The 14,856-nt window shown below is 40.5% G+C and overlaps 1 protein-coding gene across 2 annotated transcripts in view; it reads right to left on the reverse strand.

The window, feature by feature from the left end:
* The window catches only part of crb1 (crumbs cell polarity complex component 1), a 98,224-nt gene that overhangs the window by 6,627 nt on the left and 76,741 nt on the right, over positions 1 to 14,856 (reverse strand). For both annotated transcript variants that reach the window (XM_062028416.1, XM_062028417.1), the window contains one exon: positions 13,514 to 13,640. In XM_062028416.1, the coding sequence (XP_061884400.1) occupies positions 13,514 to 13,640 (127 nt within the window). The remainder of the gene's footprint in view (positions 1 to 13,513; positions 13,641 to 14,856) is intronic.

The raw sequence follows: 14,856 nt of genomic DNA on the forward strand, positions 1-14,856 counted from the left end.
ACAGTTTGCTGTCAGAGCGAGTGTGAAACAAGCAAGCAGCAGCCGGCAGCCAGGACCCGCCATCAGTCACCCACTGCCACACACACACACACACACACACACACCACAGAGATGTCTAACTAACCAGTCTCTGAGGTACGCAGTAAGGCCACCCTGAAGCTTCCAAGCAGCGACAGCAGCAATGCTTCCCCGCTGTCAGCACTATAAACCTGCTGTGTGTGTGTGTGTGTGTGTGTGTGTGTGTGTGTGTGTGTGTGTGTGTGTGTGTGTGTGTGTGTGTGTGTGTGTGTGTGTGTGTGTGTGTGTGTGTGCCAGATAAGCTGCCCTCATATGTTTCCGTGAAGCAGACCAAACTTCTGTGAAAGCCACCAGCTCTCTGCTGAAGCTGCATTTCAGCACCAGATGCTGCTTTTTCGCGGGCAAAGCACATTTCTCCTTCCTCTCAAAGGATGGCCACATCAGTGCACACACACTTCTTCTCCCCTCCCTATTACCTGTCTGCAGAAGACACACACACACACACACCAGACAAGAAGGCACGATGAAAGAGATGAGGGTAAAAGTGCAAAACCGACTTGGACACCAGAATGTTAGTCTTCCTTTCTATTTTCACTAGTGTTGTCCTCATTAGTCTCTGCTGGAGCCGACCCCAGCTCTCCCTGTTCTGGTTTCGCCCATACAGTTGTTTGTGGCGCCTCACCACAACTACATATGGACCACCATGAAAAGATTTGGCGCTACCTGTTCACCCTAAACACATGATGATGGGACTGTCTGCGAATGTAGCTTGTTGTCACAACTCCAAACTGTAGGTGGCGGTATGGATCGTCACGCCGCTTTTTTAACACATCTCTTCGGTCTGCCAGAGAATAAGAAGGCGTAGCAGGAAGGATCGGTGTTGCTACAATAGCACAAGCATACACACAAAATAGCACCCTTGGGATGTCTTCAAATCTGATTTGTTAGATTTTGCCCGTAGTCGACGATCAGTTAAATACATGGCGGGTTTTTTTTTTAATGAGGATGAATCGCCACAGATACTGTAGGTTGTGATTAGGGATATCAATTAGTTATAAAAGTAAAGTACTGGTATTGTTTATTATCAATAGCACTATTTCTATTGGTATTCATATTGCTCCATTTTTAGTGTAATAATGCTCATTGTCATTTCTGTATTTTTTTTTTTTTTTTAATTTTCGCTAACTGCTTATTTGCTATTACTTTTACCATCATATTTGTACATGTCGTATTTGCTGATGTTGCTCTGTTGTTGTTGTTGTTGTTGTGTTTGCTGTTGTTGTTTTTGTCTCTCTGTCTAATCCCCCTCTTGTCCCCACAATTCCCCCCTCTGTCTTCCTTTTTCTCTCTTTCTATCCCCTCCTGCTCCGGCCCGGCTGCACCAAATGATAATATAAATACATTTAATAAAGTCAAAATACAAGTAAGGCAACAAGAGAAGTATCCTACACTTCTCTTTTGTAAAGTAAATCTGAACAGCCGATATGGGCATCTACATCTGCTATATGATTTGCCCGAGAAGCTGGGCAGGACATTAAAAAAAAAAAAAAAAAAAAAAAGGGATATCAATTATTAAATTATTCAAATTCATGATAAACCCCAGTAAAACTCCTGAGAGTTGGTGCAGTATTAGTTTCATATTAAAATGATCGTAAAACCGTCATTGATACCTACAATTCGATACACTCACGGACTGGTAGTACTGCTTTTGTTAGGAAACAAAGCTAGTGTGCTAACTTGCCGCCAGCAGCTAGCACCGCTAATTACTAGCTACCAGCTGGCACCGTTAATTGCTAACTAATAGCTGGCGGCGTTAATCGATAAGTAGCGCTGCTGGCTGCTAGCTAACAGCTAGCAGTGCTAATTGTTAGCTGCTAATTGTCGCTAAACGCTAGCTAGCTTAACGGCTAACGCGAATACACAAACATAAACGTTTTTCCCATTACAAACATCATACCCCAATAAACATTTAAACTGTGGGAGCCACTAAGCGAATCAATTGTGCACAATGGGCCCCATTCAGCAATAAGTTCCTAACTTTTCCTCTTGTCTTTCTTCCTATGAGCTTTCCTAAGAGGAGTCCATTCAAATTCATGACGTGTTCTTAAATGGCCAAATTGTTCCCACCTGCTGTTCTTAAGATGCTGAATGCCAAATGGTTAGCGGGTGCGTGTCTATCATAATTTGCATATAAACACGCCCTTATTTCCCCAATATGCATATGTAAACACCCTTAATTCCGTAATTTGCATAGGTAAATGTCCTTAATTCCCCATATAAGGGCACAATTCCGGCGGGAAAGCCGAACATCAAACACACGGAGAAAACACAAACAGATTACAGAAGAGAAATTCCTATTATCCCGCGGGGGAAATACATAATGTCATGACGTAAGTTTAGGAAAGGGGGGACTGCTGAGGATAGTCCAAAGACGTAAGTTTAAGAAAGGGGGGACTGCTGAGGATAGTCCAAAGACGTAAGTTTAAGAAAGGGGGGACTGCTGAGGATAGTCCAAAGACGTAAGTTTAAGAAAGGGGGGACTGCTGAGGATAGTCCAAAGACGTAAGTTTAAGAAAGGGGGGACTGCTGAGGATAGTCCAAAGACGTAAGTTTAGGAAAGGGGGGACTGCTGAGGATAGTCCAAAGACGTAAGTTTAAGAAAGTGGGACTGCTGAGGATAGTCCAAAGACGTAAGTTTAATAAAGGGGGGACTGCTGAGGATAGTCCAAAGACGTAAGTTTAAGAAAGTGGGACTGCTGAGGATAGTCCAAAGCGTTCAAATAAATATTCGTCACTTCGGGCAAATAGGTCTATATGGTCGTGGAATATGCGCTCCCTCCCCAGGGCATGATCTGTGGCATCTTGCAGTAGCAGCAAAATGTTTTGTTTTTTTTAAAGAGTCACCAATCACTAAATCAACGCCCCGGTATTGATTATTGTGTGTGCGTGTGTGTGTGTGCGCATACTGTATTTTGAAATGTCTATATATTGCTCATTTTGCTATGTGTCTGTCTGTCTGTCTTATCTATATCTCTATCTATCTATCTATATTAATTTAACATTAGACAATAGAAGTAAGGGAACTTGTCACACTTAAGAATAAATAGGCTACAAATAGATTTAGTTCTTACCTACGAACAAATCCCAGCTAAGAAAACATTGGTGAATACAAAAATATCCTTAAAGGCCTACTGAAACCCACTACTACCGACCACGCAGTCTGATAGTTTATATATCAATGATGAAATCTTAACATTGCAACACATGCCAATACGGCCGGGTTAACTTATAAAGTGCAATTTTAAATTTCCCGCCACACTTCCGGTTGAAAACTTTTTTTATGCTGACGTATGCGCATGACGTCAAGGGTTGGTACGGAAGTATACAGACCCATTGAATCCTATACAAAAAAACTCTGTTTTCATCTCAAAATTCCACAGTATTCTGGACATCTGTGTTGGTGAATCTTTTGCAATTTGTTTAATGAACAATGAAGACTGCAATTAAGAAAGTTGTAGGTGGGATCGGTGTATTAGCGGCGGACTACAGCAACACAACCAGGAAGACTGAGAGATGGATAGCAGACGCGCTAGCCGCCGAACTCATCTTAACTTCCTCCGCCAACCGCATCTGTGATCAGGTGAAGTCCTTCGTCGCACCGTCGATCGCTGGAACGCAGGTGAGCACGGGTGTTGATGAGGGCTGGCTGGCGTAGGTGGATAGCTAATGTTTTTAGCATAGCTCTGTGAGGTCCCGTTGCTAAGTTAGCTTCAATGGCGTCGTTAGCAACAGCATTGTTAATCTTCGCCAGGCTGGAAAGCATTAACCGTGTATTTATATGTCCATGGTTTAATAGTATTGTTGATTTTCTATCTATCCTTCCAGTCAGAGGTTTATTTCTTTTGTTTCTATATGCAGTTAAGCACGATGCTATCACGTTAGCTCGTAACTAAAGTGTTTCGCCGATGTATTGTCGTGGAGATAAAAGTCACTGTGAATGTCCATTTCGCGTTCTCGACTCTCATTTTCAAGAGGATATAGTATCCGAGGTGGTTTAAAATACAAATCCGTGATCCACAATAGAAAACGGAGAAAGTGTGGAATCCAATGAGCCAGCTTGTACCTAAGTTACGGTCAGAGCGAAAAAAGATATGTCTTGCACTGCATTCTAGTCCTTCACTCTAACGTTCCTCATCCACAAATCTTTCATCCTGGCTCAAATTAATGGGGTAATCGTCGCTTTCTCGGTCCGAATCTTTCTCGCTCCATTATAAACAATGGGGAATTGTGAGGAGTCCTTCCTCTGGTGACATCACGCTACTTCCGGTACAGGCAAGGCTTTTTTTATCAGCGAGCAAAAGTTGCAACTTTATCGTCGATGTTCTCTACTAAATCCTTTCAGCAAAAATATGGCAATATCGCGAAATGATCAAGTATGACACATAGAATGGATCTGCTATCCCCGTTTAAATTTTAAAAAATCATTTCAGTAGGCCTTTAAAAACTTCGTAAGTGGGCCTAAGAACACAATTTGTTCTTAAGAACGGTTGCTGAATGGGGCAGCACGTTGACACAGGGGTTAGTGCGTGTGCCTCACAATACGAAGGTCCTGTGTTCGATCCTGGGCTCGGGATCTTTCTGGGTGGATTTTGAATGTTCTCCCCGTGACTGCGTGGGTTCCCTCCGGGTACTCCGGCTTCCTCCCACCTCCAAAAACATGCACCTGGGGATAGGTTGATTGGCAACACTAAATTTTGTGAATGTGAGTGTGAATGTTGGCCATGTGATGAGGTGGTGACTTGTCCAGGGTGTACACCGCACAGCACCCCTTGCGACCCCGAACGGGACAAGCGGTAGAAATGGATGGATGGATGGAACCTACAGTAGGGAAGGGATTCAGATGGCCCCATTCCTGGGTGGACCTCGTGTGAGAGGAAGAGGGGGCCTGATTGTTAGTTTTCTTAAAGGATGATGGTTGATGGACCACATCCTCGTCATCTTTACAATATTTCAGGTACACAACAAAAACATCAGACTCCGGTAGATTTGTAACTTAAGTGGAGGCGGGAGGAGGGCATTCAATGTCCGATGTGTCGACTGCCAGGCTGACTGTCCAATCAGACTCCTCTGAATGGAATGATTGATTATTCTAAAACACACAGCAAGGCATGCTGGGTAACCCGTGGTATTTCCTAACAAGCTACAATATATTTAGCAAGCATTCAGACTAGGGCAGGGCGATACGGCTGAGAAGGGTTTGACATCGATGGTTATTGGTATTTTTTATGATCTATCAAAAATAGGGACCAAGGTAAAAATATATTAATTGTAAACCATCCATCCATCCATCCATCTTCCGCTTATCCGAGGTTGGGTCGCGGTGGAAGCAGCCTAAGCAGGGAAGCCCAGACTTCCCTCTCCCCAGCCACTTTGTCCAGCTCCTCCCGGGGGATCCCGAGGCATTCCCAGGCCAGCCGGGAGACATAGTCTTCCCAACGTGTCCTGGGTCTTCCCTGTGGCCTCCTACCGGTCGGACGTGCCCTAAACACCTCCCTAGGGAGGCGTTCGGGTGGCATCCTGACCAGATGTCCGAACCACCTCATCTGGCTCCTTTCCATGTGGAGGAGCAGCAGCTTTACTTTGAGCTCCCCCCGGATGGCAGAGCTTCTCACCCTATCTCTAAGGGAGAGACCCGCCACCCGGCGGAGGAAACTCATTTCGGCCGCTTGTACCCGTGATCTTGTCCTTTCGGTCATAACCCAAAGCTCATGACCATAGGTGAGGATGGGAACGTAGATCGACCGGTAAATTGAGAGCTTTGCCTTCCGGCTCAGCTCCTTCTTCACCACAACGGATCGATACAGCGTCCGCATTACTGAAGACGCCGTACCGATGAGATAATTGTAAACCTTTTTTTATTTGAAATGTAACCTTCCTTTGAAGGCAGAAAGGAAAAGACATCAGCCTCAAGTCTTTTTGAATTGATGCCACAAACTTGGCACACCTGTCTTTGGGCAGTTTCGCCCATTCTTCTTTGCAGCACCTCTCAACCTCCATCAGGTTGGATGGCAAGATGTCACATTCCTGTTTTTCTTCTTCGTGCTTTTCCTGGCCATCCCACTCCCACTTTGTTCTCTCTATCTCTCCCCGGTTGTCATGGCAGCCCGGGAAGGCTTGAGCACACCTGGGTCTCATCGCCACACCCTACTTATAGTGATTGCACACACCTGTCCTATGATGGTTCCTTCCTTCAGTTCCTCCAGCATTTGCTGTTTCATTTGTGACTTTTTTTGTGCGCTCCAGCCTTTTTGCCCGCCTTCTTACGGCCACTTTATTCTGTACTTTTTTCCCTTTGTTTTTTCGTGGCACTGGTTCCTCCACCCAGTGCGCTTGGTTTTGTTCCTGCCTTAATTAAGGGCGGTATGGCGTAGTGCAGGGTCACCAACCTTTTGAAGGCAAGAGCTACTTCTTGGGTAGTGATTAATGCGAAGGGCTACCAGTTTGATACACACTTAAATAAATTGCCATAAATAGCCAATTTGCTCAATTTACCTTTAACTCTATGTTATTATTATTAATTAATGATATTACACTTAATTGAACGGTTTAAAAGAGGAGAAAACACGAAAAAAATTACAATTTAATTTTGAACATAGTTTATCTTCAATTTCGACTCTTTAAAATTCAAATTCAACCGAAAAAAAGAGAAAAACTTAAAAAAGAATTTATGGAACATCATTAGTAATTTTTCCTGATTAAGATTAATTTTAGAATTTTGATGACATGTTTTAAATAGGTTAAATTCCAATCTACACTTTGTTAGAATATATAACAAATTGGACCAAGCTATATTTCTAACAAAGACAAATCATTATTTCTTCTAGATTTTCCAGAACAAATATTTAAAAGAAATTCAAAGACTTTGAAATAAGATTTAAATTTGATTCTACAGATTTTCTAGATTTGCCAGAATAATTTTTTTGAATTTTAATCATAAGTTTGAAGAAATATTTAACAAATATTCTTCGTCGAAAAAACAGAAGCTAAAATGAAGAATTAAATTCAAATTTATTTATTATTCTTTACAATAAAAAAAAAAAATTACTTGAACATCGATTTAAATTGTCAGGAAGAAAAGGAAGGAATTTAAAAGGTAAAAAAGTATATGTGTTTAAAATCCTAAAATCATTTTTAAGGTATTTTTTCTCTAAAATTGTCTTTCTGAAAGTTATAAGAAGCAAAGTAAAAAAAAAAAGCATTTATTTAAACAAGTGAAGACCAAGTCTTTACAATATTTTTTTGGATTTTCAAATTCTATTGAGTTTTGTCTGTCTTAGAATTAAAAATGTCGGGCAAAGCGAGACCAGCTTGCTAGTAAATAAATACAATTTAAAAAATAGAGGCAACTCACTGGTAAGTGCAGCTATTTGAGCTATTTTTAGAACAGGCCAGCGGGCTACTCATCTGGTCCTTACGGGCTACCTGGTGCCCGCGGGCACCGCGTTGGTGACCCCTGGCGTAGTGGGTAGAGCGGCCGTGCCAGAAACCTGAGGATTGCAGGTTCGCTCCCTGCCTCTTGACATCCAAATCGCTGCCGTTGTGTCCTTGGGCAGGACCTTTACCCTTGCCCCCGGTGCCGCTCACACTGGTGAATGAATGATGAATGAATGATAGGTGGTGGTCGGAGGGGCCGTAGGCCGCAAGCTGGCAGCCTCGCTTCCGTCAGTCTACCCAGGGCAGCTGTGGCTACAAATGTAGCTACCACCACCAGGTGTGAATGAATGATGGGTTCCCACTTCTGTGAGCGCTTTGAGTATCTAATAATAGAAAAGCGCGACAAAAAATCTAATTTATTATTATTATTATTATTATTATTAATTGGATAATTAAATACGTTTTTGAACTGTTACGTCTCCCTGTCTCTCTGGGATGCAAACTTTGCTGAGCGTGACAGGAAGCGTTGGTTCTCATCCAGGATGTCCTCTGTACGATGCTGCGTTCATCTTTCCCTCTATCCTGTGTCATAAATCATTCTATTATTTTGTCAAAATTATGAGCAGTAGAAAATGGGTTATTAATTGACTTGTTCATTTACTGCTAATATCTGGTTATTTTGTTCCATCTACACTTCTTGTTAAAATGTAAGAAGCACTTTTTATTCTATTGTTTGGATACTTTACATTAGTTTTGGATGATACCAAAAATTTTGGTATTGATCCGATACCAAGTAGTTACAGGGTCATGAATTGGTCATAATTAAAGTCCTCACGAGTTTATAAACATAATATGAATAAAATTGTGTACAAATTTGACAAAATATATTTTTCCATTTTGGAATAAGGCTGTAACATAACACAATGTGGGAAAAAGTGAAGCGCTGTGAATACTTTCCGGATACACTGTTTGAGTATGATTGTACCTACAGTTAGGATGAGGTCGATAAGTGAAGTGTCTACATGTGTGATTGCAAACCTGAATTATTTTGGGAAACATTCGCAGCGGATCTTGTTAAAAGAGATTAAGTGTTTATTTATGTTGTCAACAAGCTATCTGATTACAGAACGCACACGCTCACGCACACACACACACACACACACACACACACACACACACACACACACACACACACACACACACACACACACACACACACAGAGCAAATCTTGAGGTGAGAATGGAAAAGAGAATAATTAAAAGAGGACAGACAACAAATCAAAATAATAAGAAAGATGTTTGGTTTTTTTTATTAGACAAGACAGACAGATGATAGGACAGTTTGTGATGGAAGTGACAGACAAAGAAAACACATGCATGATGGATAGTGATGAGGATGTATTTAGCTACTCAAATTAACCACAAGGACCCAGTCGGTGTTAGTGATGTGAGGTGTGCATAAAAACCAAACACATGCAGCTGTCTGTCAATCACTCACTGATGTGACACTTGACAACAAAGTGAGACGTTGCGTCGTCTTCTCACCCCTCGCGCTATCTTTGCAACTAAAACACGGTCTTAACACGTGCATCTGCTCCCGAGTCCCATCTCCCCCAAATGCAAGTGACGGCACAACACATTTTAAGAGGTTATGATGTCATCATGGTGGATCATAACCAGGGACATTTTGGAAATATTCAAAGTTGGAAAAGGTTTGGAATTTATGGAATTCCATGTAAATTAGGGCGATAACCAGAAATATATATTTTTTCATTAAAAATGTCAATTAACTAATATCAAACATGTTTACTAATTATGGATGTTATGTTAATATGAATTAATTGAATGATATTTAGTTAAATACTATAGGTCAACAACAGTATTTCGTTATCACTGTCAATTGGTTCCGGACATGAATTAATTTCCACAAAGTAGGAAACATTCATTTTAAATTGAATAATTACAACCTTTTAAATCAGAGGTGTCCAAACGTTTCCCACTAAGGGCCACATAACAAAAAGTCAAAGTGTGCGGGGCCTTTTGGATATTTTTTTGAATTTTGTTCAAAAGAATTGCTGAAAACAGACTTTATATAGGTTTAAAGACAAAAGGTAGTGTCAGCTTTGCAAAATAGGTGACAAAGTGTACTATTATTCGTTTTTCATGGGTGTCCAAAGTGTGGCCAGGGGAACAAAAAAACAACAGTAAAAATGTAAGAAAAAAGACATAATGTAATGAGAAAAAGACGTAATGTTGATACTAATAATAATACCAGTTGTCACTTACAAAGTTTAGATATACAATGTCTGTTTGTGGCATTTTAAAAAATATATATCAAAATATCCCTGCATACTTACTGTAGACCTTTTAAATTTTGTATAACATTTTCTGCTTTTTCCTCATTACGTTGTCTTTTTTCTTATTTTTCTTACATTTTTACCGTTTTGTTCCCCCCCCCCCCCCCAACAAATGGCCCCCGGGACCCACTTTGGACACACTTGTTCTAAATACATTTTTAAAAATTATGAAAGTCATAAGCATAAAATAACACCCTAATCCATTATAGTAATTCTGCCTGAGGCTGACCCAGTCAGTGGTCACGATACTGAACAGCGTGTTCTGATTGGCTTGGCCTCCTCTAGTGGCCAATACTAATTTTAGTATTGGTATTTTTAGTTAATTTTGCCATTTTTATGCTTGAAAATGCTTAATTTGGGACAAACATTTGATAAAATATGCTTTTAAAAAAAGGAAAATCTGCAACGTGGTGAATCTGCAATATTAGCAGTGTGATGTGGCGATGGTGTTATCATAAAAATGTACTTGAGTGGATGTAGTACACTTCATCAAATAAAGTAGTGGAGCCTCAATATTACTACTTTTTGTGTGCAATATTGTGCAAAAAAGTAATATTGTTTGTGCGGTAATCAGAACCTTGAATTGGTGTCTTTGTCTAACTTAAACTCTGAAAATCCAATACCTTTTTAAATAATGTATATTTGATTTAGCTGCTTTAAACACATTTTGGAACACTTTTGCAGACTTCCGTTTCTTTCATGTCAGTTGTGTCAAAACATAGATTTGCCAATTAATTGCAATTCTTATTTGTAACACATATTAATCGATTATAAAATCGATTTTAATTGTTCTTTTTTAATCTGTCCTGTCCAGCCACTCTGGAAAATCATATTGTTGATGTAGATGCCCATATCTGCTGTACACATTTACTTTAGAAAAGACAAATAGCGGACATTTCTCTTGTTGCCTTATTTGTATTTACCTTTATTACATGTTTGGGTAGATTTTTATTAAACAAAACCAGTTTTCTTTTAAGTAATAGAGAGATTTATCAGATCTGTTTATCTATTGTATGGCAGTGTTATTTGATTTTGAATCGAGAATCGATTCTGAATCAAATTGTTACCCCCAAGAATCAAATTAAATCGTAATCAACAGGTGCCCAAAGATTCATAGCCCAAGTAAATAATGGATTCTTGTTCATTAACAAGGGAACGTTTCCACTTTTGAATATTTCCAGAATGTTGCAACCCCAATAGCTCATCAGTTCTGGTTGTGCACAATCTTGTAAATAGCGAGCCAGATCAAAAACGGGTGGCCTTACTGTACGTTAAGATCAGTGCTTTCAAACTGCATTATGACATTTTGGCAGTGTCCCCAATAAGAACACACCCACTTATAATCACAGGGGCTCTGGCAGCATGTTAGGATTCACTGTATGTATTTTGTAGACTAAAACTTATTTTATTTCAATAAATACTGCAGACTTGTGGAACAGTGGTGGTTCTAGCTTAAATGGCACCCAGTGGGAGACCCTGACTGTGTGTTTGTGGTGATAGCACTGTGAGTGAGATAGTGGTTGGAGTAGATGACCTTCTGTTCTTTTGTGCTTGTGTGGGTGCGTTGGCTATGTTGCTATTTGCAAATAAAAGAGCCCTTACAGAAAGCAAGTTCGCCTCTAAACAGTTCCAGTTTGATTACCGTATTTTCCAGGCTATAAAGCGCATACTTAGACCGCACCCAACAAATTTTAGAATTTTTTGTTTTTTTTTACATATATTAGCCGAACCGAACCATAAACTGCAGATATATACCGGTGCGAAATAATCTGTAAATGTTTATTTACATACTTTAATTGTTTCCAAAAAGTGTATGTAACACGGCTGATCAATCAAAACAGAAGTCATCGTCATGGATACACTCGCTGCGGAAGCTCGCTCTCCAATCGGTTAAACAGACTCAATTACTCCGTGGTGACGTTTTGGTGGATTTACGAAGCTGAAACAATACAAAAAATGCCATTGTAAGTTAATAATACTAACACAGACCCTTGTAAATGTTGTTAGCATATTCGCTAATGGTAATGACGCTACCTTTCATTACATTAGGATAGCACGTACAAATATGCATGAAACACATGGGACTGTTAAGTAAATATGGATTGTTTTAGTTATATTGTAAAACTTACGCTCGGAGTGATGAATGAAGAATCCTTTCAAGCAGAAACCCTATGGACGGTCATACTTCCAGTTCAAGGCACAAAACATGAAGTACATTTTCAACCTGCAGCACCTGCACTGAGCAAACACGTCCGAAAGATGTCGACATAGCACACGCATTAACACACCTTTTCAGTGTCTCTGTCTGTGTTCTATGAAAATTAAAGCTGCAAGCAGTGATGGACGGGACCAAGTTTGACGGCACATAAAATCCAAACCGGAGCAGTAATTAAAACTCTTTCGTCAACTTTTAATCAGAAGGGTTCAATCGCTCTCCTGTGCTAGTTTGAAGCCGACACGACAAACGCGCTCAGAGGAGATAATGTTTGAAAAAAGGTGACCGGTTTTTACAAAACTTTTGTTTTGAAGGGGGAATTGCAAACTTCCTGTTGATTTTTGCTGGGGATTGTCAGTGAATGAAATCTAGGTCCAAGTGACACCTACATAGAGGTTTTTGTTTCATGTCTCTACGACATTCCTACTGGAAGTTACAGGCAGTTTTGTCTCTGTTTTCTTCCTAAGAGCAGTTTTGTCTGTGTTTTCTTCCTAGGGGGCGCTAGAGCGCAATTTTGAGTTTTGGGGTTGGCTTTTTTTATTAGATCGCAATTTTTGTCAGTCCTGATGTGTGTGTCCAGTTTGGTGAGTTTGAAGCATGTTAAGGGGGTCAAATTATAACTCCAAGAGGCAAAGGTGACTGTTTTTACAAAACTTTTGTTTTGAAGGGGGAATTGCAAACTTCCTGTGGATTTTTGCTGAAGGATGTCAGTGTATGAAATCTAGGTCTAAGTGAGACCTACATAGAGGTTTTTGTTTCATGTCTCTACGACATTCCTACTGGAAGTTACAGGCAGTTTTGTCTGTGTTTTCTTCATAGGGGGCGCTAGAGCGCAATTTTGAGTTTTGGGGCTAGGTTTTTTGATTAGATCGCCATTTTCGCCAGTCCTGATGTGTGTGTCAAATATGGTGAGTTTTGAAGCATGTTAAGGGGGTCAAATTACAGCTCAAAGAGACGGCGGTATAATAATAATAAAACCTTACAAATACAATAGGGTCCTCTGTCCCAAAGGGACATTCGGTCCCTAACTATTTATGTTATACAGTACACTATGGCCGTTAGTGAAGAAAATTCCATTAATTAGCCGCACAGTTAGTTTTATCAGCGGAAGGTTTCAAAACGTTGGAAAAAAGTAGCGGCTTATAGCCCAGGAAATACGGTAATCATTTTTTCCCCTCATCCTTAAGGCCCTCCCTACCAATTGAATGCCCCTGTGGCCCATATAGCTAAATGTTGCACTGTTGTGCAACATTACCTTGGTAATAAATAGCGACAGTAGTTGCTACATTAAATAAGGTGCTTGATGTGAAGGCACAGAAACATATGCAAGAGAAAGAAGCAGACATTAATATGTCGCCCACGCCCACCCTCAATAGTTGTCCCCCCATTCCACCTCTGGCTCGTCATCCAGCCTGAGGATGAGGTATGAGAGCAGCTGAAAGAGGTTCTGCCACAGCAGCACGGCCACATAAAAGTAAATGTCGCTTACATCCGTCTGGCATATGTCGCCGGCGTAGCTCATGTCGCACACGCACAGGAACTTGTTGACCAGGTTGCGGCAGTAGCCTCCGTTCAGACAAGGGTTGGACTTGCACTCGTCCACCTCCTGTTCACACCTGCACACACACACACACACACACACACACACACACACACACACACACACACACACACACACACACACACACACACACACACACACACACACACACACATACATGCACACTGGTTATCATTTGGAAATGGGACCAAGTTTTTGATCACCACTTGTGGGGACTATCCTTTCTACAGGTTGTGGAGGCATAAAAAAATGAGGTAAAATGGCCACTGCCCAGTTAGTTCATACACGTCTTTAAATCTCTGGATTGATGAAGTAATGTGCTGATCATTCTTACTGGGGACCCTGGGGAAAAAGAGTTAATATGGTTCATGGGGACCAAATTGAAATAATTTTGCATAATTCACACAAATTTGTACGTGACTACTGAGGACCATTTCAAAAATAAATAAATAAATAATAAAAGTTCAAATTAAATATGACATGGTCCTCAGAATACAGCACTACAGCTGTCCTCTTATAGGAAGTTTCACCACTTAAATGTTAAAGCAACTCCTGCATCTTCTGTGACATTACTGAAAACTGCTATTTAGCAGTAATGAAGTTGTCTGCAACTCCAACTACCATATATAGAAGGATGGACAATTCTGAATGTGAATCATACTTTAAGGCAATGTTCCCTCTAATTGTTCATGTGTCTGAGCAAACACAACAACTCCCTGAGCATTCAGTGGAGCACATGTGAGCAACATCACACGTGGCAATACCAGCAGCACACCTGTCTCAAACCAATCTTTTATAATAACACTCAAATGAGAGGAGTCATTTTCATGAGATTATTTAGTAATATTAGTGATTTGGCCCACTTGTGATGAAAATAAAAGAAATTTTGTTTTTCATAAGCTATGGATAAGTATTGTACAATATGTTTGGGTGGGGGTCCTGCTTTGGAAATCATATGTACCCCTTTCAGAGATCACATTTAGTTCCCCTTAAACATCCTCATGTTGCACAATGAAATGTAAGCATAGGATGAAGTGTGCATTCCTGTAACTTTCCCTAGTAACAGCATTCCATGATTAATATAAATAAATTAACATTAATAATAAATGACAGTAGAATAGGCACATGTATGACTGAGGAGTCATAGTGTAATTTTGTGTGGTGTTTGAGTTGTCCAACTTTTTGTGTGGCCATAAACGCACCAGTGGCTTAGTGGTATGCGTGTTGGTGACAGATAACAAGTTGGTTTTGGCCTGGTTTGTACGGCAGAA

This window comes from Entelurus aequoreus, linkage group LG19 (genome assembly GCF_033978785.1).
Source record: "Entelurus aequoreus isolate RoL-2023_Sb linkage group LG19, RoL_Eaeq_v1.1, whole genome shotgun sequence".
Lineage (NCBI taxonomy): Eukaryota > Metazoa > Chordata > Actinopteri > Syngnathiformes > Syngnathidae > Entelurus > Entelurus aequoreus.